General features: G+C 40.2%; 2 protein-coding genes and 1 long non-coding RNA gene across 11 annotated transcripts; 2 read left to right on the top strand and 1 right to left on the bottom strand.

The window, feature by feature from the left end:
* Nucleotides 1–275: 275 nt before the first annotated feature.
* Nucleotides 276–4,862, top strand: LOC142414003 (uncharacterized). Its single transcript, XR_012776956.1, has 4 exons — nt 276–947; nt 1,301–1,428; nt 2,815–3,127; nt 3,742–4,862. It is a non-coding gene; the product is annotated as an uncharacterized LOC142414003 (long non-coding RNA).
* On the bottom strand, nt 4,862–8,756 carry CIAO2B (cytosolic iron-sulfur assembly component 2B). 2 transcript variants are annotated; one of them, XM_075510811.1, is made up of 5 exons: nt 8,458–8,756; nt 8,277–8,356; nt 7,863–7,952; nt 7,283–7,328; nt 4,862–6,738 (listed from the first exon to the last, which is right to left on the bottom strand). In XM_075510811.1, exons 1-5 carry the CDS (start codon nt 8,603–8,605, stop codon nt 6,641–6,643), a joined length of 462 nt encoding a protein of 153 aa, XP_075366926.1. In that variant the 5' UTR covers nt 8,606–8,756; the 3' UTR covers nt 4,862–6,640. The 2 variants fall into 2 exon arrangements, with proteins under 2 accessions (XP_075366926.1, XP_075366925.1); XM_075510810.1 differs by having other exon boundaries at nt 7,827–7,952; nt 8,458–8,751.
* A 1,736-nt stretch (nt 8,757–10,492) lies between these two features.
* LOC142413999 (fatty acyl-CoA hydrolase precursor, medium chain-like) lies at nt 10,493–21,933 on the top strand. Of its 8 annotated transcripts, none has more exons than XM_075510800.1 (14): nt 10,493–10,656; nt 11,414–11,455; nt 12,445–12,529; nt 12,954–13,092; nt 13,355–13,488; nt 13,986–14,139; nt 14,389–14,490; nt 15,397–15,495; nt 15,973–16,113; nt 17,433–17,513; nt 18,404–18,551; nt 19,267–19,416; nt 21,210–21,282; nt 21,435–21,933. In XM_075510800.1, exons 1-14 carry the CDS (start codon nt 10,593–10,595, stop codon nt 21,622–21,624), a joined length of 1,602 nt encoding a protein of 533 aa, XP_075366915.1. In that variant the 5' UTR covers nt 10,493–10,592; the 3' UTR covers nt 21,625–21,933. The 8 variants fall into 8 exon arrangements, with proteins under 8 accessions (XP_075366915.1, XP_075366913.1, XP_075366916.1 ...); XM_075510798.1 differs by having other exon boundaries at nt 12,325–12,529; XM_075510801.1 differs by having other exon boundaries at nt 10,608–10,656; nt 11,414–11,466; nt 12,325–12,529.
* The last annotated feature ends 2,256 nt before the right edge of the window (nt 21,934–24,189 follow it).

The following is a 24,189-nucleotide window of genomic DNA, read 5'->3' as shown; positions in this document are numbered from 1 at the left end:
CAAGCCAAAAAACTGGTGTGATCTAGCGGGTGCAGCGTAGGCATCGATGCCTTGGTGCCCCGGATGAGGGCGATGAACCCAGCAAACAGAGGATGACGGAGGTGCCAGGCCAGCTTCTGGGCTTTGGGAGGACTCTTTCCAGCCTTGAGAGGCAGCAGGACCTCTGAGATGCTGGGTGAAGACATCTTCCCTTGTTTCTCATCCGGGTTTGTGCTGGCCAGGTCTTGGGACAGCCACTGACCCGTATGAAATTGTAGCACCATCTGCCGGGGTGCCGTTATCAGCCCCTGAGCCACACCGGAATTCACGATCTCAGCTCACGATTTCAGCTATCCCCTGTTTCCCATTTCTCCTCTATTCCCTTTTCTACATCTTGCTAATTTGACAATTTGTCTGTACATGTGAAAACATATTTAACTGGCAGAGCTTTCAAATTTTGTTTCCCAGTCGGGGTGCAGCAGGGCAGCCTGCGTGGCTGGGACAGACTGCGCATGGCGATGTCGGGAGACCTGTGGGCACCAGGAAAAAATCTGTCCTGGAGCAGGGCAGTCCCTCTCAAGTTGTCTGTGTTTGTGAGAGCACAGGCTCTGTGCATTGCAGCTTCTGTGCCGAGTAGGTTTTTTTGGTACAGACCTGAATGTAGCTAATCAGAGACATTACATCACAGTCTTGGCAGCTTTCATGTATGTATTTCCTCTCTTTGGCATGTTGTTTTATTTGTGTATTCCAGAGCCTGTTCTGTGGGATGGCTTCCATTCTCCCCAGCTGGACCAAGGCACGATTCATACTACGTTGTCTCTTTCATCTTGTCATTCTTCGTGGCGAAGCAGGAATTGCCCCATTAGGCATGCAAGCCAAAAAAAGACACAATTTATTTGTAGTCTGTGAAAGACTCAAGCAACTTTTAAGAGGATGAAGACTGGATCACAGTAAAATGTCAGAGGAAGGTACACCGTCTTCATAACATTCATAGCAGAGCTCCTGCAGTTTTAAGGATTAGTAGAATATGTTGCAAGTGCTAAACTAGTATGATACATTAACTGATGTGTATACAATTTGCATCTAAGCTATAGTGTTTATTTATTCAGCCGTAAAATGCAGAAAACTATTAATTATATGACTTGGTAACTGCATAAGTACATCTCCCGTGGAGTTAAGTGCTTAGACTATAGACGAACTGAAATGTGTACACGCAAATGGCATATGCATTTAAAGTAAGGCAGTTATGATTGAGGTTAAAGCTGATACAATGTTTACTTTTTGTTTGAAAAAATAAATTAACTCTCAATTGTTTTACTAGGAATGGCCCAATATTCTTCTTACCAACAAAAACAAATGTGACAAGACTTCATCACTTCTATGCTAAAAATATAATCCAGCGTATAACTTCAATTAAAGCTCTAAGTTTGCAGGATCAGACCCAGAGTGGTGAGTTTGAAGGGGAAGAGGAAGAAATTGTTTCAGTAACAGCTCCTGTTTCAAGCTCCTAGTCAATTTTGTTATTAGTAAGAATCATTAATAAAGTAGAATTTGACAGGGTCTTTACATTATTGACTTATGTTTCCAAAAACAATGTCTAAAATGCATTGTTGTGAAAATAAGTCAGTACCAATTTGAAGAGAAACAATTTATGTGACTTGTTCCTAATCATTATTTTCTGTCTACCTCAAAAGTAATTGTGTTTTTAAAAAAGTTGGCTGCAGTGTTAATGGAACTATTCTTCTGATTTTCAGTAATAAAACTAGTTTTGTTCTATTAAAACTGTTAGGAAAAAAATTGGAATCTATTGGCATTTATTGTTTTTCTCTGTAAGCATTTCAGACTACATGGATGATTTATTTGTCACTTCGCAGGGGAAATAAAAAGTATTGCTGCTTAGGTACCTTCATAATCCTAGTCAGAGCATGTGCCAGCTCTTCCATTAGCAAAAGTGTAGAGAAATCAAGCTGCCAGGCATCCTGGGGTTAAGCAAGCTCGTGACAATCTACTGAGGTTATTTTGGTCAAAGCCATGTGTGACACATCTGATGGGAACCCAGATGAAACTAATTTGGGTAGATCAGGAAAAAATGTGCTATGATAAACCATCATCTCAAGATTACAGCAAAATAATGGGGAGGATCACGTCCAGCAGAGAGAGTTTGGCAGTGATGACTTGCCAGTTGCTTGGGTCTTCCTGCTTGGCTCAGCGTGGACACAGCTGCTGCCCACACTCTTTGGCCACTGCACTTACGATCTGGCATGGTGGGCATCTCCCTTTGTCAACTTAAAGCATTAGTTTTATGTAGATACTTGTCCTCCTGATCCTCCCGTCTCCTCCTGCTGTTTGTGACTCACCTGCAGTAGGACAGCAAAGGCTTTCTTGTTACCTGCAGCTGCACAAGGGCAGTAATGGGATGGGCTGCATAGCAGCCCAGCAAGAGTTGGCAGAGAGGGCCATGCTGTGGCCATGCCTTAGCTACAGGCTCCACATGGGAATCTCCCTTTCAGGCAGCCAGCTTGTAGGGAACAAGGAAACCAGAGGGGTGGGAGATGTCTAGCGTATAGTAACAGGACTTATTTCCCCTGCAATTTGGAGGACAAAGCCTCCAGCACTGTAGAAGCTACCTGTTCTCCATATTGCCACAGACCGAGGCTGGAGGCATCCCCCAGCTAGTAGCAGCACACTGAGGTGTTGTACGCCCCTGCCATTTCCTTCTCTTTCTCTTCCTGTGCCTTCCCAAAGCTCCCAGGCAGCAGCTGCTCCCCATTCCCGTGTTATATTTGTTCCACAGACTTGCTGGAAATTAATTTCTGCCCTGTTCTCTCCTTCCAGCCCTGCACTGGGAGCTGAGCTAATGGCAGGAACCAGAGACTGTTTTGACTTCTGTACTAAAAAGGACAGCCTTGGCATCTGAAGCTTGCGTGTGCTGCAACAAGATGCTCAAAAGCAACAAAACTGATGAGACAACTGGCAAGTTACTCAGCGACCCTGAGGAGTGTGTGGAATGAAGCTGGGAGAGCAGGGTTTCCAACCATCCAAACCACCAGGATGTTTTTATCACTGCAGACAGGGCTGCTCCTTTGATCCACAGAGGAAAGCTAAGGAATGGAAATAACCTGCCGCAGGATGCAAAAGCTCTTTACAGGTAGGACATGAAAGAAGAAATGTATGAATTGATAATAAGAAATATGTAAGAAGGTTACAGAATGTGATAGCACGTCTTCTGCAACTACTGAAGTGTGTTGAACAAAATGAGGGCTCTCCACTATTTGTACGTTTTGTAAAAATGTTGTGTATTTTTAGCATTTCGTGGAATGAAAAAAGTTTTATGTGCTTTCTATTAAATGTTGCTGGCAAATGGTTGTGAGACATACCAGCAGACTTAAACAGACAGGTAATAGCCTCCACTTCCCCTGCTTTTATTCTCTTTGCTATACTTACCTTTCAATAGTAACATTTGAAAGATTTTGCTATAAACTTTTCTTTTGTTTAGGGAAAAAAGTTGACTGCCACTTGTTCAGTCTGTGTTTATGCCAAATAGTGCATTTCGTAAAGGAAGGGAAAGTGGTATAGTTGTCTGCTTGACAGGCTAAAGGGAAATGTTTTTAACAGCTATAAAAAAAAAAAAAAACCATTGTAAAACATGTAGTTTATAAATCAAAGCTCCGGAGGGAGATATTTATCAAAGCACTTTATTGACGTAAACACATCAATCTTAAGCATGGCCAGACGACTGAAGTAATTTTTTTTAACTAACAGTTCCCAGTGTGTGGTACACATCGCTCCACCCAAGGAGCACAAGAAATATTGCCATTGAAGTGTGAAGTTCTTCCATGGACAGTTCAGTTGCGTCTTTGGATACAAAGCTGCTGAGCTGCTTCCCTGCCACTCATGAAACTGGGGGATGAAGGGTCTTCAAAAGTTTCAGATTGCTGGTACTAGGCAGCAGACAGTATGGGAGCAGCTGGGAAGAAGTCTGCTTCCTCCCAGGGAGCAGGACTGTGTAGGCAGGCCCAAGTATGCGCAGTGTGCTGGAACCCGAGATGCACAAACTGTGCTGGTCTGCGGGCTCAAACATGCGGCAGGTTACTCTAGTGCACAACACAGCCAGTTGCCCTAGGGAGCTCCTGTTGCAGTGTCTGCAGACTGAGTAGTGAATGCCATTCAGCCACCCCTGGAAGGCTCTGCCCAGAGCCTAGGAATGTGAAACAGATGTCTGCTTCTGGCATTTTTCCTGGACTTGAATGAGGCTGTTTGTATTCAACACAGCTGCTCTAAAGGGTCATAGCTTCTGATGGAATGTGTCCTATTACAAAGCATTCCAGAGGCTAAATTTAGGGGTAGCTTTTTGGAAAAATAAAAGTCTGAAAAGAAATATTTGTAACAAATTAATGTTTTCTTCTACCACTTTATCTCCATACAGCAGGAGCCAGCTAACGATCATTAAAAGGAGGGAACAGAAGATTTTTGCTAGAACTGGCAGTATGTTATCATTCAGTGATCTTCAGCAAAGTAACTGCGGTTTGTCCTTACTGTTGTTTCTATCATCTCATAAATATAACATCCACATCACTTAAAGAAACGCACCGGGTCTAAAGTAATAGAATTCTCCATCCCTAAGTAGCAGAAGTCAGACCTTTTCTTTGATATCCCACAACAGCATCCCTTTACTGAAAAGTCATCCCCCAACTATATACTATAAACAATCTAACCACATACTGTTGCTTCTCTTAAAAGGTAAATGGTGCAAAGTGCACCCCCAGGGTTACTGTGTACAATGTGCTTCATGAGGCAAGTGCCAACATCGCAATAAATTATTTAACAGTATTATTATGTAGTGGTGAAAGCCAAGCAGAGAGATTCAACAAAGCATAATTTACTGATTCCTTCTCTATTTGGAGTGCAGGTTGAAGCAATCTGTTGGCAGCTTAGTCATCCTTCTGTTCCCCCCCCGGCACATATTTGCATTCCTTTCTTCCCCAAAATCTGGGAGGGCAAAATTCATTTTCTATTAGAAAAAAAGCAGGAAACAAAATCAAACCAACCAAGCGTGTTGCCTACAAGCTGCCTGCATACATTGCCATGGTTGAAGTTTCATTTGTGGTGCAAATGTTGGCAATGTCAGAACTAATCAGTTCAGTGATTCAGCAAGACAGGCAGAGAGGAAAGGTAGTATTAACAGCTGGGTCATTCTGCACCTTTCCCAATATTAATACTACATAAATATTGTCTTTATTTACAGTTTCATTCATACATCCAAGCAAGTGCTGATCATTCAAAGGATGCTAAGCCAAATAAGGAGATTAAGGCTGCTGCAGAGTTGGCTTTCTGTAGAAGCCCTGTGCAAACTGGGTGCCTCACTTCTGAAACGGGAAGATTTGGATTTGTTTCTGTCCTATTTTGCTATGTGACTTTAGATGTCACACTTGGATCACCATGGCCTCAAGTTTCCTCAGCTGCTCAACACAGACTAGACTGGACTACTAGGCTGTGGTTTACATAGTGTTCATAAGCTTCACCATTTTTAAAGTAGCATCTGAGACCCTCCAAGAAAAAATACTACTGAAATATAAAGCATTACCATCAAACAGGTGAGCACAATCTACTTTTTAAAAAGTGTATTAGTGACTCTCTAGATAACTGATGACAATGAAGGTAACATTGCATGTGTGCAGGCACCAAAATACCTGATAGGGTTTTTTTAACAGGTTGTTATTTTTCCATGTGGTCCACGATTAGAAACATCTTCTACAAAAGTTCAAATTAATTCTGGAATTCTATGTTAATGAATTTTTCTATTGTCAATTTCTGCCAAAGACAATAGTTTAGTAAATGCCACATTTCTCAGACCAGAAGCACAGGCTAGGTACTATTATTAAATCTCAATACGTTTAAAGCAAAACCTGTAATTTAGCTGTCAAACTTTGCCAGGAAAGTCTTTCAGCAGAGGGTAGCTGGACTGTTGGTACTGAAAACCATCAATGACTCTCTCCTATATTGCGGCAGGTGCATGAAAAAAACACCCTATCTCAAAGATACTGTATTTCCTACCACAAGTAATGAGTAATTAAAAATAAATCATGTTTTATACAGGTCTAAAGAGCCCTCCATATGTGGCTAATCCAAGTTAATATAATAAAAACCAAGCAGATTATTTAGAAGTGTTTACACTTATTGCTAAAATGTGATACAACTTTGCACACATGAACTTATACAATTTTTGATGTCTGAAGCTAAAATTGTATTAGCTGTCCAAAACAGTCATATGAATGTAAAGATTTTAACTGCCAATTAGTTTGGTGTACTTGTAAAGTCCAGTGTGCAAAATCCACTTCTAAAATGCAGTTTATAACTGATTTTGGATAGTGAGAAACCACTTAAAAACAGGTTGAAACAAGTCTTTTTAGTGAAAAATCCTACCTATCCAATGTAAAAGACTAATAAAATGTAAAAGTCAATTTTCATTATATTTTTGTAGCTGCCTGTAAGTTCATTTCCCACATACTATTTTTTGTAGGAGTAATGAAACATTTATTTAAGAAAATCCAAGTGATTTTATTTTGCTCACAGATATAAGTATAGAGTAACACTAGCGTCACCACTTATATACAAAATTAGTTTAACATAGCAGAATACCAACGATTTCCTCATCAGGCAATTATGATCGAGCAGACAAACACTGATTCACCACTTCCAGTAAGTGAGAGTTTTCCAAAGCAGCTGCTACACGTTCTTTATCAGCAAGCTGTTTATTAACTGTGCAGAAAAAAACACCACAAGAAACCGGTGAAAACATTGGTATACAATTTCTTTTTTAAAAGCATTTTACATTGAGACACATAATCACACTGTTGCTATGGTACTCAGGTAGACTAGTAATTCTGCAGATGCTAAGTACACTGCAGAGTTGCAGTCTAAAGTCAAAGCTACCACGTCATCACAAGTGCAACCAGCAAGCTGTTTATAATTCAGCAGCAGGGAGCTACATGTGTAGGTGTAACACAAGAAAAATTTCCCTCCCCAGCCTCTCCCATTTTCTGAGTCCTCCATAACCCAGGCAAATCAATGACTAGTTGAGAGCACAGGTAGCCTGAAGAGATGTTTAAAGTATGGTACAGGACATATCTGTCATTATTACACATTCCTGTTCTGTAACATCCCCCAGGAGCTGATGCATGTAAAGTCCCAGATACTAAACAGCTGCTCTGCAGCTGTGGAAGTCGCTCTCCTCTCTAATTTTCAAAATTAAAAAAAAAAAAAAAAGAAAGAAGACCACACAACAGAGCACTAAAAACCTTACCTGCATGCTCAGAGGCATGTGTTCCTGGTGTTATATGAACATCCAGCTTAAAAAGCATCACAAAAGAAAAAGGGGACAAGTCAACAAAACATTGGAAGCTCAAGTTCAAACTATTTAATAATAAGACAATAACACGAAGAGGGACAAAAAGGACATCCTTGCCAGTTACTGCATCCAGTTACTGCATATAGAAGAATAAAATAAAGTCTAAAATCACAGAATATTCTGCATTCCCATCTACTTAACCCTCCTTCAGACAGCGGGGTGAGGAACCAACCTCTCCTCCTCTCACGCCATAAAGCACTGCAGGTAACTTCCCTCCATAACCCCACTCGCCCTCCACATGACTGTCACAGAACCGTAATTCTGCATCGATATTTTAGTCCACTGCCCTCTCTGGTTCCTGCAGTGTTTCCCCCACCCATAATATGAAAAAAGCTCTAGTTATTTTTCACTGCAAGTTAGTTAGCACCTTTTTTTTCCCTTTTTTTCTTTTCAAACACAATCCCCCTCTTTTCCTTTCCAGAGCGATTTGACTACTCACCTTAAATCTCTCAGGCAGAGATCTGATCAATTTTACCTTTATGGAGAGGCCGATTAACGTCGCCATGCTGCAGTGAGGAATGGTGGGAGTGAACTCCACTGCCACCGTGCTTTCTGCGTCATTCACCTGTTGAAAACCAAACACTTCCATGTACAAAACTCGCTGCCTTTACCCCAAGCTAGCTGGAGGCATTTTATGTGAAATGCAAGGTGAAGCGGTTTTCTTCACTGACGTTTTAAAATACTATGTTTAGCTGCGGTAGGCTGTTATAATAAACCTCTTTGAATGTTAGAAAAAATTAGTTAAGTTAATCAGACGGCAGAGACAGCGCTGCCCTGCAGCACCGCACGCATCTATCGACCGGCAGTCCCGACAGCGGCCCCGGCAGACCCGGTCGGGACGGCCGCGCGAGCGGGACGATCAGCGCATCTCAGGGCGGATCTCCCTCACCTTCACTCGCACTTGCTCGACGACATTCAGCTCCTCCAGGGTGAGGGGGTGCTCGGGGTCGTTAATGGAGCGAATGAGATGTTGCCGGGTTAAGGAAAGCGGAGCGGAGCTGCACCGCCCTGCCCCGCGCCGCCGCCCCAGCGGCCCCGGCCCGCCCGCCCCCCGCCTCCCGGCAGGATATCGAAGATCTCCCGGTCGTCGATGGAGTCGGGCAGCTCGTCGTCCTCCTCCCGCGCCGTCACCGGCCGCTCCCCCGAGCGCCGGTAGATGAGAGGGTTGGCGTTCTCCAGCGCCGCCCCGCCGCCCGGGCCCAGGCCCGGGCCCACCATGGCCGCCGCTCAGGCCCTCCCCGTCCCCGCTACCGGGCGGGCGCTGCTGGCGGCGGCACACCGGCGCTGCCGGCGGGGCGGAAGGAGCCCGGACGCCGTTCGCTGCCGCACCGGGCGCGGAGGCGGGCACTCGGCGGCGGCAACGGGCGGGGCTGGGGCGGCTCGGCCGCCTCTTCCCCGCGACAGGATGTGGGCGAGGGCGGGGCTGGCGTGATTTGCGGGGAGCGGGTGTCGGGGGGCTCGGGCGGGCTTCAGCGTCGCGTCGGGGCGGTTATGAGGCGCTGAGGGGGCAGCGGCGCTGAGGGGAGGAAGCGCTCAGCGGCTCGAGTGTCGCCAGCTTTAAACTGAAGCCTACGAGTGGGACACGAATGGCTTCACGGGGACAGCGACGCTGCAAGGTGTCTGAGGCACCTCTTAGTGCTGTCAAGGACGGGTAAATCAAATTGCGCGTTAAGTACAAAATGTTCCTGGTTAAAATTACTTCCTTCATCTTTTAATTGGTTTGAAAAGTCAAACTGTATCTAAAAAACCTGCAAGCTTAAAGAAACTGGAGTGGTAGAGTGTAATGATGACATATTTTGGCTTCATACACCCCTTTATAATGGCGTTAAGCCGCATACTCCTGTGTAAACATACTGTATGTTATCTGATTTGTCTTTGCAAAAAGTCATCTGTATAGGGTTTGGTTTTTTCATGCCTGCCACGTCAAGTCGTGGTCACGGGTGAGAAGATGGGAATGTGCTCTCCAGGCGGAGGGCGGCAGTTTGCCCCGTGGCTGACAGAAAGAAAAGAGGATTTGAAAGGAGCTGAGACTTGCTGCTTCCAAAGATGTCGCAGCTGGAAGAAAAGATGTATATTGTGGTTCGGTTGCTCAGCACTGCCTTACAGAAACAGTGGCTACCTCAGGTGTGCTTTTGACTGCAGGGAGTTGGCCCAGATGGGCTTTGCCCCCAGCGGGACCTGCTCTGAAGATTACCGATATGTTTACACATCTGCTGATATTTTAAATAAGACAAACAAACTACCTGTGAGCAAAGTTTCCATTTATCTCTGCTTTCATCTTTGTTTTGTATTATATTCAGTTAATCTATAGATTGCATTGACATTAAAGTTCACTTAATCTAATCCTTTGTTATCTTAAGGTGGTCTTTCAATTAGTGTATGTTGGTTTGGATAACAAAGTTTGTTGGTAAGCATAATTTTTCTGGCTGTTTAGGAAATACAAACCTGACTAAGCTGACTTACCCTTAGTGGCAAAAGGCATTGGCTGATTTTAAAAGTGGCTTTTATTTGCTTTGTTTTGGTTTTGCTTTTTTTTAAATTGGATAAAGAGAGTTCAGTTTGGCAGCACAAGAAATCCATATTAATTGTATTTCATTGATGGAAAGTGTTCAACTGAAGTAGCCTCGTGGAGTCCTGCTTTTTCTAACTGCTTGCTCCCTGCCTCATGTATATGTGCATGGATGGATGTATACATACACAAACAGGTACACACACCTATTCCCATATGTTGAAATTTGTCTGCTGGTTTTGGTCTGTCTTCCTAGTCCACAAGAAGAATTGACAAAAATCCCAGGGCTGTTCACATTGGACTGAAACAAAAATAACTGCACAGAAAGGATTTTCCAGAAAGATTTGAGGGAAGTATAAAAAATAAGAGGCAAGTTATGTTCTACAGTGCATATTTGCACAGTTCCAGATGAATTCATGAGAAATTGGCACATTTTCCAAAGCTATCGCAACCCAGAGACTCAGGGACTGTGTAAGAAATAGAAAGTAGCTCTGAATTCTCTTGCACCAAAAATCTTGTTTTACCTATCTCATTTGCAACCCTTTTTGTTAAAGAATTGACTGACTCTGACAAACCTGTTTCCCGTGGAGGGTGAACTTACATGATCTGTGGAGGAGAAGTTGGCTTCACAGGCTTTATGAGTGTCCACGCTGGAGGTAGATTAAGTGAAAGCAGTGCAGAGGAGCCTGAAGCAGTATGTGTGCTTTGCACCTGAATGCTGATGACACCATTCATCCAGGAGATGTGACACAAATAGAAGGTGGAAAGACAAAGACCCATTATGTAGAGGGTGTTTTGCCAGTTGAAGACACTGGGAGTTAGTGGAGCAGGCTGGGCTTGTAGAAGTTGGCTTGGCTAATCTGCTTAGGGCCAGTCATCCACACTGAGGGATGTTATGCTTCTACAAACTACAACATTTTTTAGGACTTTTTCAGCCAGCAGGCGAAAACTGTCTGTTGGATTGCCAGCCTATTTCCACTGTAGGAAGCTATTTTATAGAGAAGGTGAGGTCATGGCCCTTTCCCACTTTTTTGAGGGAAGTACATACCCCATAAAGTGTAGGTACATAGACCTTGCTTTCTGACCTCACTGAGGCTGCTCATAGAGAAGAAGCTATAATCTGACCCTCAACTTTAATCTCCCCTTTAATTTTGAAAAATGCAGGAGGCCTATTTTTATTCAAGAAGGGATAAAGAACTAATTTGGAGGCTGGAGGCCAGTCCCTGCTGGAAAGCACATATAGTGTCAATTATGGTACAGATGTGCTAGCCCTCATTAAAACTTCTGCAAGAATTAACTATTTTGATTTTTTTTCTTCTTTTAATTGTTACTTCCTAGTTATTTTTAATCTGCGATCCTGTTTTTTGGTGAGGTTTTTGTTGTTGTTTTGGGGTTTTTTTACAAGAATTTAGGTGTTGACAGCTCTGGAACCTCTTCAGAGCATCCACTGTTTTCTCTCCTTGTAGGATTAACAGCAGATTAACTATGACTGATCAGACCTTTGTTGTTGTTCACAGATGGTGTTGGGTCATTTTCAGATCATGCATTCTCAGGATTAGGTAATGATCAGGTACAACACACTAAGGGATTGTATTTACACTCCCTATCAAGTACAGCTCTCAAAGTGCTTAATGCAGTGCATGTTCAAAAGGGAATTTAGCTGCACTCCCTATCAGAATGTCCTCAGCAGGGACCTTTGTACCATTCTCTTCCGCATAAAACCAGAAAACAATCTAGAGTCCAAACGGGGGTGAAAAATGGCTCCTCAAAGCCAGATTTCTTTGCTTTGTACCCTGTTTTGTATTAGAGCGTTCATCACTTGCGGAGAAGGTGAGATGCAAAATCTGTTGTTATTGCTGTTGGGGAAGCAACTGCATTAACAAGTTGCGGTGTAGTGATTTTCAAAAGCAGTACATCTCTTACACTTTTATTAGCAATCTGCAAAAGTATCCTAATACTAAGCTTGATGGAAGAATTACTGGTTTTATGAGATGAAATAATTTCTGAGATTATTTTATGAAAATAAAACTTTCTATCTGTCTTAAAAGGTAGAAAGCAAAAAGATTTCTGAATTACCTAAACAAAGTATTTTTAAGATCTTGTTGGATGATAAATTTAGAAAATGTTAATGATTTCAACAGTTTCTGTTTGCTCTGAAATTTGTTTTTAAGCTTTATGCTCTTGCACAGTGAGTAAACTGTGTCTTACCTAGCTCCTGTTGTCATTGGCAGAGCCACCTATGGGAGTGTTTGGCAGGGGGTGTCTGTCATTGCACAAAAGCGAAATGAAAACTGAACAAAATCGAAAGGAACAAGCTGATATCTTCTAAATTAACCAGTCAGTAAAAAATGCTTCATTGAAATGTCTGTCTGATAATTATGAAGATGCAATTTAATTTTTTTTTTTTTTTACCTTATGTGTTACTTAGGACAGACTGGTGCTGAGCCAGAAGTGACTATCGCACTTGGACAGCTCAAAGGGAGACAAACAAATGTGAAGGGGACAGACAGACTTGTAAATGTTTTCCTTGGGATTCCTTTTGCAAAAGCACCTGTTGGATCCTTGAGGTTTTCCCCACCTGAACCGCCTGAACCCTGGAATGATCTGAGAGATGCAACTTCTTACCCACCATTGTGAGAGCTGTTCAGATCATTTGTATATAGGACCTGCTCATGTTTGTCAGTGTTGTCGTGTTTATTAGGGTACAGAGGTCTGATTTTTGGTAAGGAGCTTGTATTGACTCGTAGTGAATAAGCTGCCAGTACTGAAATATTTCATAAAAACTGTGGGACTAGGAACCACAAAGAATTCCTGGGAAATTCCTGTCTTTGGAAATCATGTTTTCTCATTATACTGTGCTGAAAGTAGTACAGTAAGTACAAGTATAGAGCTGTGCTTTTACAGGTTGCACCTCTAACTGTATATAAGTAACACAAAGTTTGAGCACCCTGTGGGAATTCAGCCTCTGGGGCAAAAGAAAGTGTGTTTTCTCTATCATTGTTACATTGTTGCTATTGCAGCTTTATTACTAATTCACACTTCCTTTCTTTTGTGAAGATGTCCTCAAGATCTGTCCATGTTGAAAATAGCTGAAAAAAACTTTAAAGAAAAACACCCTCCATTCCGAACTTCTGAGGACTGTTTGTATCTAAATATTTACAGCCCTGCTGGTTCAAACAAGAAGGACAAGTTACCTGTACGTAAACCCATTGTACAAACTTGTGTTGTACAAAGTTTGCACCTAATGATAGCTCCTAAGTCACTTAATTGCTTTTGCAAATGTGATGCTGATTAGCAAAAATAATATTATTATGTAAAATTCAAAGTCTCAACCTAAAATTCAGCGCCCATTGAGCTTCAGTGATTTGGAGTTCCTAATTCTCTGATGTTGTCTTCCTTTTTCAAATGAAATCTACCAAACAATGTATAAAAGTGTGTGTCACCCTTTTTTCTCTAAGGTAATGGTGTGGATCCATGGAGGCAATTTTATATTTGGTGGTGCTTCTAGGTATGATGGTTCTGCACTATCAGCCTATGAGAATATTGTGGTAGTAATAATTCAGTACAGACTTGGACTCCTTGGATTCCTCAAGTAAGATGACCTATTTCACTTTTTACAAAATGCTTTCTATCATGTTTAAAGCATGGGTAGTTTTGTTTTCTAAATCAGCTGAACTTAAATGTACGTAGTTCACTGACATCAGGACTTAAGAACGTTAAGAAATGTCCGTAAATTCCATTTGCATTGTGATTTGATTGTAGCCTGCTATCAAATCATAGTTGGGCTTATTTGGTTCTGGATAGGATGTTTGTTCTTGCCTTTCCTTCCATCCATTGGTGTGTAAAGCAGAAAATCATATAGTGTAAAGGCCAGGAATCCATCTGTGTATGGGTGAGCAGTAGAGGCAAGTAAGTCAGTGGGGCTTAGATCTGACTATAAAGGGCCGTAGGTCAGTAGGCTATACAGATCTTTCCTTGGCCAAATATGACACTTTGCACAAAGTGTAAGTTGTTGAGGTTTATTTTATTCTGGTATTAGAAGAACTATTACTCTTCCTGAGAAGTTGGCTTATACTGCTTTTCTTTCAGTACTGGTGATGAACATGCTCGTGGGAACTGGGCATTTTTGGATCAAGTAGCAGCTCTTCAGTGGATCCAAGAAAATATTGAACACTTTGGTGGCGATCCAGGATCTGTCACACTCTTTGGTGTATCTGCAGGATCTTGCTCTGTTTTTGCACATGTAGGCATGCAGTAGATATACTAAAGTCTTAAAAAAAATCTTCAAAAACTCAGTTAATGTAACTTTTCATGCTTAATCTGATTTTTCAAAGTAAGATTCATGGCACATTGTGCTAAGTCTGGACCCTTCCCCTGTAAGCACATAAAAATGTGTAATTCCCCAATGAATCAGCAGTCTAATAAAACATAAAGTTATGGGATAAGGACCTTAATGTAGAATAAATACTTTCTGTTCTTCCCTTCTTGGCAGGTTTTATCTCCTTTGTCTAAGGGTCTCTTTCATAAAGCAATATCAGAGAGTGGAATTCTAATCCCCCCTGATAAAGATTTACTTCTTTCGACAGATCTTAAGGTAGGCTCATATTTTGTATTTTAAAGCCTTTACAACCTAAAATAGGGTATTTCTTATATCTGATAATTTGGTTAAAAGAGAAAAAGGGAAAATCTGATTGCATATTATGCAACAAAGTTGATAAAATTTATTCTCATGGCATACCTATAAATATATAGATTAGCACTAAGTAAATTTTCATTCAAATAGTCTATTTATTTTCAATCTCACTGTGCTCGTTTGGTGTTGGAAATAGATTGTACAGTTATGTGTTTATAATATCTGTGGGTCGAGCTAGGTATTTTCAGTTACACACATGCCAAGCTAGGCATATGTCCATTTTCATGCACATTGGAACTTAAACAGTAACTATGAAATTTATTATGGAAAGTTTAATTAGAATCCAGAAGAGGCATTCAGTTTTTATTCAGCTATGGTCTTTTATGGAGGGCCTTTATCTGAAGTAAATTAATTTAAAAACCCAAACAAACAAAAAAAGCCCCAACAACTTTAAAATTAAATTCCTCTCTATAGGTACCTTTTCATTTCTCCTTCTGAAACAGCAGGTAGTAATAATGTAAATCTCTCGTAAGCTGATTTTCTGAATTTTCTTGCCTTACCTTTTCTTGCCTTTTCTCGCCAGCAAATGTGATTTATGTTACAACCTCGTATTATCTCTACAGCAAGGTTTGTTGTAGAACAGTGAATGGAAATATAGCAATAAAGAAAAGTATACCAGAATGATTTCACTTCGTGATCAAACTGTAGTATTTCTAGTCAAATAAAATACTCAAAGACCTATCAAGCCACCTAAATCAGCCCTTAAATAAAACTATTAACAATACTGTGTATAATAATTTTCTGTTTATAAATTCCTTAAAGACCACCTCATAGCTAACAGTTCTTGTCTTTGCTAATAATTTTCAGAAAATTGCAAGTATATTTAAGTGTGAGATGAGCAGTTCGCTCTCACTGATAAACTGCTTAAGGAACCAGGAAGCAAACGATATAGTCTTTAACAGTACGGTAGGTGAAACTTTACTTAGTAACATTTTTTTAATGGCACACTTGCAAAACTTTAGCTCAGCCTCTGACTAGAGTTCATTGTTGGCCTGTTCCAAAGTTGATTTTTCCTAATTTTTGACAAAATACCCCCTAAATATTGAAATAATTTCACATAATTTCTCATTAGAATTTTCAGTGAAGTGTCACAGCACTTGTAAAGTTGTGAGCAAAACTTGAGGGTACGTATATTTTAGTGTCAGAAGCAGCACAGGATCAGGAAACCATTACATTACTCCATACCATGACCCAACCAGGCTAGTATTTTATACTCTTGTGCAAAACAGTAAATGTGTGTTACAGTGGTTGTAGATACTCAGATTTCTTAAAGCTCTTTTTTTGCACTTAGAACATTAAATGTGGACATTTTATTATGTGATTTGAAGGAAAAAAAGAAAATACTATTAACAAGTAATTTGATCTTTTTTTCTCTTCCTTCAGGAAATCCCATTTCTACCCATAGTTTTGGATGGAGTATTTCTTCATAAGTTGCCTGAAGAGATATTGGCTGGAAAAGAATTTAATGCAGTCCCGTTTATGATAGGAGTCACCAACAATGAATTTGGCTGGAATATTAGATCTGTAATTTAATGGCTATTCTTTGGTTTTTTGAATGTTTTTGTTAACTGATGCAGGCAACTCTGAGGAGTTATTTGCTGGTAGGACACCTTTTAAGTATGGCCAAAAGGCTTTGCATTGTTGGAAATACATACAAGGTAAACTTTGCTTGCACTATGATTCTGTAGTGACCCAGAACCAGTTGGTCACAAAACAGTGAGACAGGCTTCACCCTGCAAGTTAAACTACGTGGACATCCTTGGAACATCAATTTTATACGGTGTTTTCTTATCCTAAGTTTTTAATCCCTCATCCAGTCAGAGAGAGGAAGAAGAATGCAACAGTCAAGGGCTTATTACTAAAAGAAAAACAAAACCACTCCTTTCCCCCACAACACACAGATGTTACATGCACGGTATTCAGGATTGATACCTAGAATGTTTAAAAATGTGGCATTGATCACTTTAAACAGTTTACCCCGTATGTCATTATGAATTCTGACTGCTGGTTATATCGTTGCCCCTGTGTTCCTTGTTACCATGCAGAAAGATCTATCGTTTGAAAATCTCAGCTGGGGACAGAGTATGGGAATAACGTGGGTGTCCCACCCATTCTCAGTGCATAAATTCTTTCTCATATGAATTCCATGGGTAACTCCCCAAAGTGAGCAGTTGCTATACAGTGCACAAAACTGCAGGAGGTGGATTTGTATCCTTTCTCTTCCTTGTCCTCTTTGCTTTATTTCCTAAGTATTCAGGTCCATCTATGTAGTACAAAGCATTTGTTCTGAATCTGTGTAGTAACTGTGTGTCTCTGGGAGTGTGCTGGTACTGAGTCCAAGAAGAAAAATGTAACATGAAATCTGTTCTAATTCATTTTGCAGACGGAAGAGTCATTTTATGTAATGCTCTAAAAGAGGAGGAGCATTGTCTTATCTTTACTTCAAAGGGTTCAAACAACTGGACTCGAGACGGAGAGGCTGCCAGTGACTTTTAAGATGTCCCCTACCATAGGGAAAATAAGCCTTTGAGACAGAAGAAGATTTTTGCTTCAGTTCTGCCCTAATGCTTTCTAGTCTTATAAGTTTCCTAACAATGTGTGTTGATTTAAGGATCAACTACTTAGTATGAGTGGTTTATGCAGAAATCTTCACCAAGGAAACATTTGCTGCAATAAAAACAAGCTTTTCAAGACAGCTGCTGCATCATACTGCATTTTTGCATGTGATATGATGCTTTGAAAGTAAACACCAGTAGTAAAGATAAAGTAGAATAACGTAGTTCCAATGTTAAAAATAGTGGAGAAGTTGAATGGTGCTAATAACATTCTTTTTTTCTGTGCAGACATCAAAAATACCAGGTTTGAAGGAAATAGGAGATAAAAAATCAATCACTTCAACTTTAGAGTTTTTACTACCAATGATGGTAAGAACTGTTGCGCTAATCTAATTTCAGAAGTGAAATTTCTTTTTAATGCATAGAACAGATTTGTGAAGTTTGGTGTTCTCTAATTTTCTGCTTGAGTCGCAGTGTTACTAAGACTTGGGTCATGTTATGCTTTGGGGAGAGTCCCAGCAAAGCTGACAGGACTACAGTGTATGGGGTTACACAGAAATAGGATTGAGTCAGGTCTGGGATTTGGGGAAATACCTTTTTCCTTCTAGACCTCTCAACCAACATTTTTACCGTTTGTATTTGTATGCAGGATTACTGTAATAGTGTTGCTAATCTTACGGTATCTGATGGCTAATCTCCTGGTTGATGGGTTTCAAGACAGGATTTTTCAATCTTTACATTAAATTAAATGTAACTTTTGAAGTAGTTACTTTGCACTCCTAGTTTTGAAGTGTATCTTTCAAGCAGCAAATTCTAACACTAAAAACATAACCTGTGTTTGGAGATCCCATTGGTCTTGCCCTGTATTCTAATAGTAAATAAATCTTTCAAGGACTCATAGAATTTACTTTTGTTATTCCCATCTCTTTTCCCCTGAAGAAAACAGAAGCCAAAGGTATTTTCAGGAGAAGTTGCTGGATCTTCGTTGATTCCTGTAGAGTTTTAACCCATATAAATCTGTGCAAATTTGACCTGAGGTGATTTGTTTGGTTTGTTTTTTTGATGTTGGGTTTTTTTTTCCCCCCACAAAAAGTGTGAATAGGTTATATTTGCCATCGTGGTTTCCCATCAACATGGGTGCTACCCTGGACCTTTGTGTCTTCGCAGAATCTCTGAAGTTTAAAAGATGACATTTTTAGTTGCTAATTCAGAGAGTAATAATTTTTCTATTTGTTTCTTGTTTCCCCTTTTCCTCTTAGGATGTACCATCAGAGTTTCTGCCTGTGATAGTGGATGAATATCTAGGAAACACAGATGATCCTGCTGAGCTACGGGACCGATTTCTGGACTTGCTAGGAGATGTAGGAATTGTCATGCCATCCATTAAAGCATTGAATTATCACAGGGGTGAGCTAATGAACACCAGTAGGATATTCAAACCCCTTACTACATGCTGGATCAAATGACACAAATCCTGTCGTGTGTAGGCAGCCCTTCGTGAGATTCCCACTGGGAACTTGATGGGGGTGCAGAGTGATATAGGTCTGCAGGATTGTGTGAAGCAAGTGTATGTACTCCTTTATCTTTGTGCTAGTGTCTTGCACTTGTGCTCACAGTCACAGTATGATAACATGATAAATGTTATGCATGACAACATTTATGCAGCACATCATCAAACACAACATCAAACACAGCATGATACACAGGTAAATGTTTGCTAAGTGAAGTATACAGGCTTAAAAATTAAAACATATTAAAGCAACCTGCAATTTGTCATTTGGCCCACTGCTCCTTGGGAAGTCAGCAGCTCTGTAGTCTGGAGATTTTCTGGTATTTAAGTGTAGACAATCCATGCCAAAATACCCAGAACTGGAAAATAATTTGATGTTATTTTGTTTTCTGTAAGTTTTCCTGGGGTAAATCTTTTTTTTTTTTTTTTTTTGGGGGGGGGAGTGTTCTTAATTTTGAATTAAAAATAAAAATACATATTTGAATGTAACGTTACATTAAAAATGTGCCCAGTATAAAGCTTTGGGCATATTTAAAGTAATATTTTAAACAGTTGATGTCAGCCATAATTTATGCATCTCTTCTTTAATTCTCTAAATGTTACGTTTTCTAGAGTCTGGAGCTCCTGCCTACTTCTTTGAATATCAGCATCGGCCCACTTCATACTGGGATAGTAAACCAGAGTATGTGAAAGCTGATCATGGAGATGAAGTTGGCTTTGTCTTTGGAGGACCGTACCTGGCTGGTGATATTCAGCTACGTAGTAAGGAAAAGAACATTCAATATTAACTTATAAATTACTCTCATAACACTGGCATTATTCTATTCAGTAGTGCTACTTCCATTTTAATCAGACTAAAGTGCATATATTAACAGTGATACCAAAGTATAACCCTTTCTCCTGTTAGAATTTAACACTAATTTACTGTCTTCTCCATTCTTTATCACGTACAGGTTGCTGTTTCTGAAGCACAGTAAGTTACACATGTTGTCGACAATTCAGCAAATAGGGCATTTGCTAGAAGACATCACTGTCATTATACAAGCACTGTTCATGAATTTGCCAAATAGCTTTGGCTGATAATAAATTGAAGGAAAGGTCAAATAAACTTGCAGGGGATTAGCGGAGTGCTTGGGAAGCAGGAAATCTAGGCTCTCTTCTTTTCCTGAGGAATTTAAGCTAATATCTCCTTCCTTCCAGGAAATCCCACAGGCTGTCAGGCGCCAGAGAATGGGGGACTCGGTCTCTTTTGCAGATAGTGTTCCAGTTGTGTTGATTAGAGCAAGGCTTGGAACTCCAGTGTTTCATTTTCGGCGTGAAGATCTAATGGTTAGGTTAAAGACTATTTTCTCCCATGATTCAATTAATATTTAACTATTTTATTCAAAATGGAACCGGTCCATTGAGGAAGGATTAAGGGTGTGCTCCCAAAATTGCCTTTGCCTTGTCAGTTTGGGCATTCTCAGAGGGTTCTTGAAGTTCTGGTTCCTTCAGGCAGAATCACACATTGCTACAGTCCAAATGAATGTGCCAATCATTGAACAGTTAAATACAAGATGCCACATCCTCAGGAATATTATGCATCCGGCAACTTGCTTTAATTGCATATGCCTAAACCAATACTCAGGATGGAGTATTTTCTTTCCCGTGAAACAAATTAGGAGCAGTTCTTATTTTAACAAAGAAACACAGAAATTCCACTTAAGTGAATTCACCATTTTTTATGCTTTTATTTTTGTCATTTGCACAGTAGTTCATAGTCTGTTTCAAAGCCTACATAACTGAAAGTATTTCCTTTTACTCCATTGAGCAATCCAGCTGTGTTGTAAAAGCATTCGTTAATCTGTTACTAGAGCCTTTTGATTTTGCTTATATTTTATATACATATTTTTACTTATGTTATCCTACACTAGAAAACACTATACAGTTCTTTTTCTATTTGCCTGAATTTACCGAGAGCATTAAAATAGTGAATATTTTTCTTGATGTATTGAGACGCATTTATAATTAATAACACACTGTAACTAAAATTATTTTCACCTACCTGATACAGTGGGCACATGTGTAACTATATTTAAATGAATATTCTTGAATTGTTGAGACATGGAACGGCATCATCTTGTATTAGAATGAAGAAATCTTTGCCTAGTCATGCTCTGAATAATAGGGAGAATTTCAGTCCCACAAAGCTAGAATAAGATCTATGAAACTAAAACATGTGGCCCATTCCTTGAGTTGTAATGGGACTCAGGAGACATGGGTTCTTTTTTTGGTTCTGCTTCTGGTTTCCTGAAAAGCTACAGGCAAATCACCTTATTTCCTTGTACCCCAATTCCCTGATTTCTAGAATAAGGGTAATTATGCTAATCTCATTCACAGACAGTGTGGAAATCTTCTCTTGATGATTGCTGTATTACTAACATATTGCAGGTACGGTGCCTCTGTTGTAACCACGAAGTTGTTACAACGTATTCACAGATGGAAACGCTGCTTCTGTAGTAGCGATGTTTGGATTTCTGCCACATGTAATAATTATTTTGTATTTTGTCTCTCAGGTGAAGTTACAGAGGAAGAAAAGAACCTTAGTAGAACTCTAATGAAGTACTGGGCTAACTTTGCTCGAAATGGGTAAGAATTGTGAGATTCATTACACATATTACTGGTTTGTACTGACTCCAAAGTGAATTAGCTGTTTTGTTGATTCAGTCTTAGCTGTTGTGACTGAATTCCCCTGAACTGACTGAAAAGGGCATTCACTCTTTCTTTCTTGTTGTTTACAGAAATCCTAATGGGGAAGGTTTGGTTGACTGGCCGTCTTATAACCTAAGTGAAGAATACTTACAGATAAATCTAAAACAAAAGAAAGCAAGAAAGTTGAAAGAAAAGAAGGTAGACTTCTGGAGAAAGGTGATGTTTGAAAAGACAAATAACAAAAGAATGGAAAACAAGAAGGTTAATTCAGAGTTATAATTTACAGTCTAAACATGCGCATAATAGGCAAACTATTAGGACAGTAAAAGAAATTACTTAAAATAATTTTCAGGATAAAATTATGTTTCCCTTCATTTCACCTTTACTTCACAGTTATCATACTTGCAATTATTCACTGTAATACTTCCAACTGATCTATTTCCCCTTTGTGATCCTTTACTTCTTCCTGGATTCGTGTCTACAACAGCAGCCTCACTTATTAAATATAGGTACCAGATTTCCCCACTGCTCAGGTTTTTCTGTTGCTGCCCCATGACTGAAGACAGAATGTAGCAGCAACATTATTTTAATAAAGTGAAATCAATAAAGACTTGATCTGCGAGTAAAACTGTCTTTTGATGTCAAGTGTATCAGTGATGGTACAGAAGTTTTGTTCTGATTTAGATACAGAAATATCCTCTGTGGAAAAAAAAATTGACCCCAAAAATGTTCTGCTTTGTAAGTCAGTTTTACAACAGAGATAGTATATTTCTGACTGTTGTGATACATAATCGGTAACAGTAGTGCTGGAATTAAGACTTCTGTCAAATGTTAGAAAAGGGAGAAACAGTCTCTACTACCCACACTTTTTTTTTCTTTTAAATTTAGCAATAACTCCCTTAGAAGGATCAATGTTGGTAACGTTAGTTTCACACTTTCTGTCTTTTCCATGGTGCTTTACATTGTGCTCCAGGCTGTTCTCTGTGCCCTCAGTCAGTTCCAGATTCTATGCACAGGGTCACAAGCCTTCGTTACTAGCACTGGAGAGAGATTCGTTTACCAGAATTATTCCAGCGCCCTTACTGGCTGATACGCACTTGGACTGCCAAGAACAAGTCCTGAACATCTCATTGCAGTGTTGTCAAGAACTTCTTTCTCTGCTAGGTCTTGTTTGTTTCCTATATCTGACTCCTAGGCTGCTCCAGCTATCCCAACCGTATTCCTGACCTTACTGCTACCTCTCAGCAGCATTCTGCAGCTCCATAGATCCTACAGGGCACTAGGCATCTGTTCCCCCCTTCTTTCATCTCTCCTCTGTATCTCTGGAAGAATTTAAGATGGTTCATAGCTAATGATGTCCTACAGCAACTAACTGGCCATCCCTTCTTTCTGAATTACTTTATTGGAAGAAATAGGGTGGGATTTCCTACCTCTTTCTGCCCAAATTCTGTTGTGAGTCAGAACTCAGGAGGTAGGGTTAGACTGTTAGCACAACTGCTGTTTTGGTGAGTGGGAATTCCTGCTAAGCATCTGTCCCTTCTTCTTTGTTTTAGCTAATGTGTTTTGCGAGGGGAATATAATCTCAAAATAGTCTTGATAGATTTTCATTGCACATACAATTCCCCAAGGTCCTGTACCACTCCCTTTAAAAGGAGATAACAGGCAGCATTGTATGTATATGCACAGAATATATGCTTATGTTGTAAGTGTACACAGAGAAGTGCAGTGGAACTGACTTCTCATGCACAGGCACAATGCTAAAAATAAATCACAGTGGAAAATGTCAAAAGATTTTACTCCTATCTACTTAGGGGTGAGTGCTCTGATACTCTGTCCCATCCCAGAGACATCCTGATGTGAGATTACCACATGCTAAAGAGACAGAGTGTTAAAGCTGTCCAGGCACTAGCTTCATAGACTCTAGCTCTAAGTTTTATACCCTGCAGCTTCATTGAATACTCACCAGGGGCTGAGTAAACAAACTGACCCTGTTTTAAATGCAGACTTCTAAACATTTCTACCATACATACTTGAGGCAAAATGTAATTGTGAGCTCTTATGCAATTATGCGCCTATAAATGTGATGTTTGTCTCTCTTGATTTCAACAGCTGAAAAAGAAAGGTAGCAGTGCATTAAAGTATAAAGAGGCAAATGTCATCATACGGCAGGATGGTTTTTTATTGATCCCTGACTTACGCGTTAATCACGGATTGAGGGTAAGCTGCAAAATGTTCCCTCTTAAAATTAAATGCCAAACAGCATGCAAGAATTCCACTTGCCAGGTATGTAGCACTGTTTCCAGGTTCCACAAGCTTAGTCTATGTCACTGGAGTAAGAGTTTCCACATTTGCAGAGCATATAGGTCATGCTTGTAGATCCATACAAAGTATCTAGAGGCAAAGCTGTAGGGATCTAAAATCCCATTTGTTTATTATCTTATTGTATGTAAGATTGACAGAGTTTGCAGAAACCGCTTTGCACTGGTAATATTTGCAGAATGGCTGCTTCTCTGGGACTGTGGATGGGATATGGGCTGAGACATTTTGCAGAATGGGTACTTGAGAGAGAAGTAGTGAGTAGAACAAAGATTGAGGAGTAAGGCTTGGAAAATAGAATAGTAAATGAAGGGGAAAAATAAAGGGAAAGCAAATGGGAAAGGACAGAGTTTAGTAAAATCAGTAAGGATCAGAAGATAGAAAAGAAATTGTTTATGGAGATAGTTTGTTACAGCAAAAGCAAAGAGCAGCAAGCAGAGTACACAGCATTTGGCTTTGTAGCAAAGGACTCCTGTAGTTCACCGGTCACAAGTGAGTTGAGGCATGCATGCCCATCAGGATGGAAGC

The sequence above is a fragment of the Mycteria americana genome, chromosome 8 (assembly GCF_035582795.1).
Source record: "Mycteria americana isolate JAX WOST 10 ecotype Jacksonville Zoo and Gardens chromosome 8, USCA_MyAme_1.0, whole genome shotgun sequence".
In the NCBI taxonomy this organism is placed as follows: domain Eukaryota; kingdom Metazoa; phylum Chordata; class Aves; order Ciconiiformes; family Ciconiidae; genus Mycteria; species Mycteria americana.
Note: the sequence above shows the minus strand (reverse complement) of the source record. Positions and strands in the feature narration are given on the sequence as shown.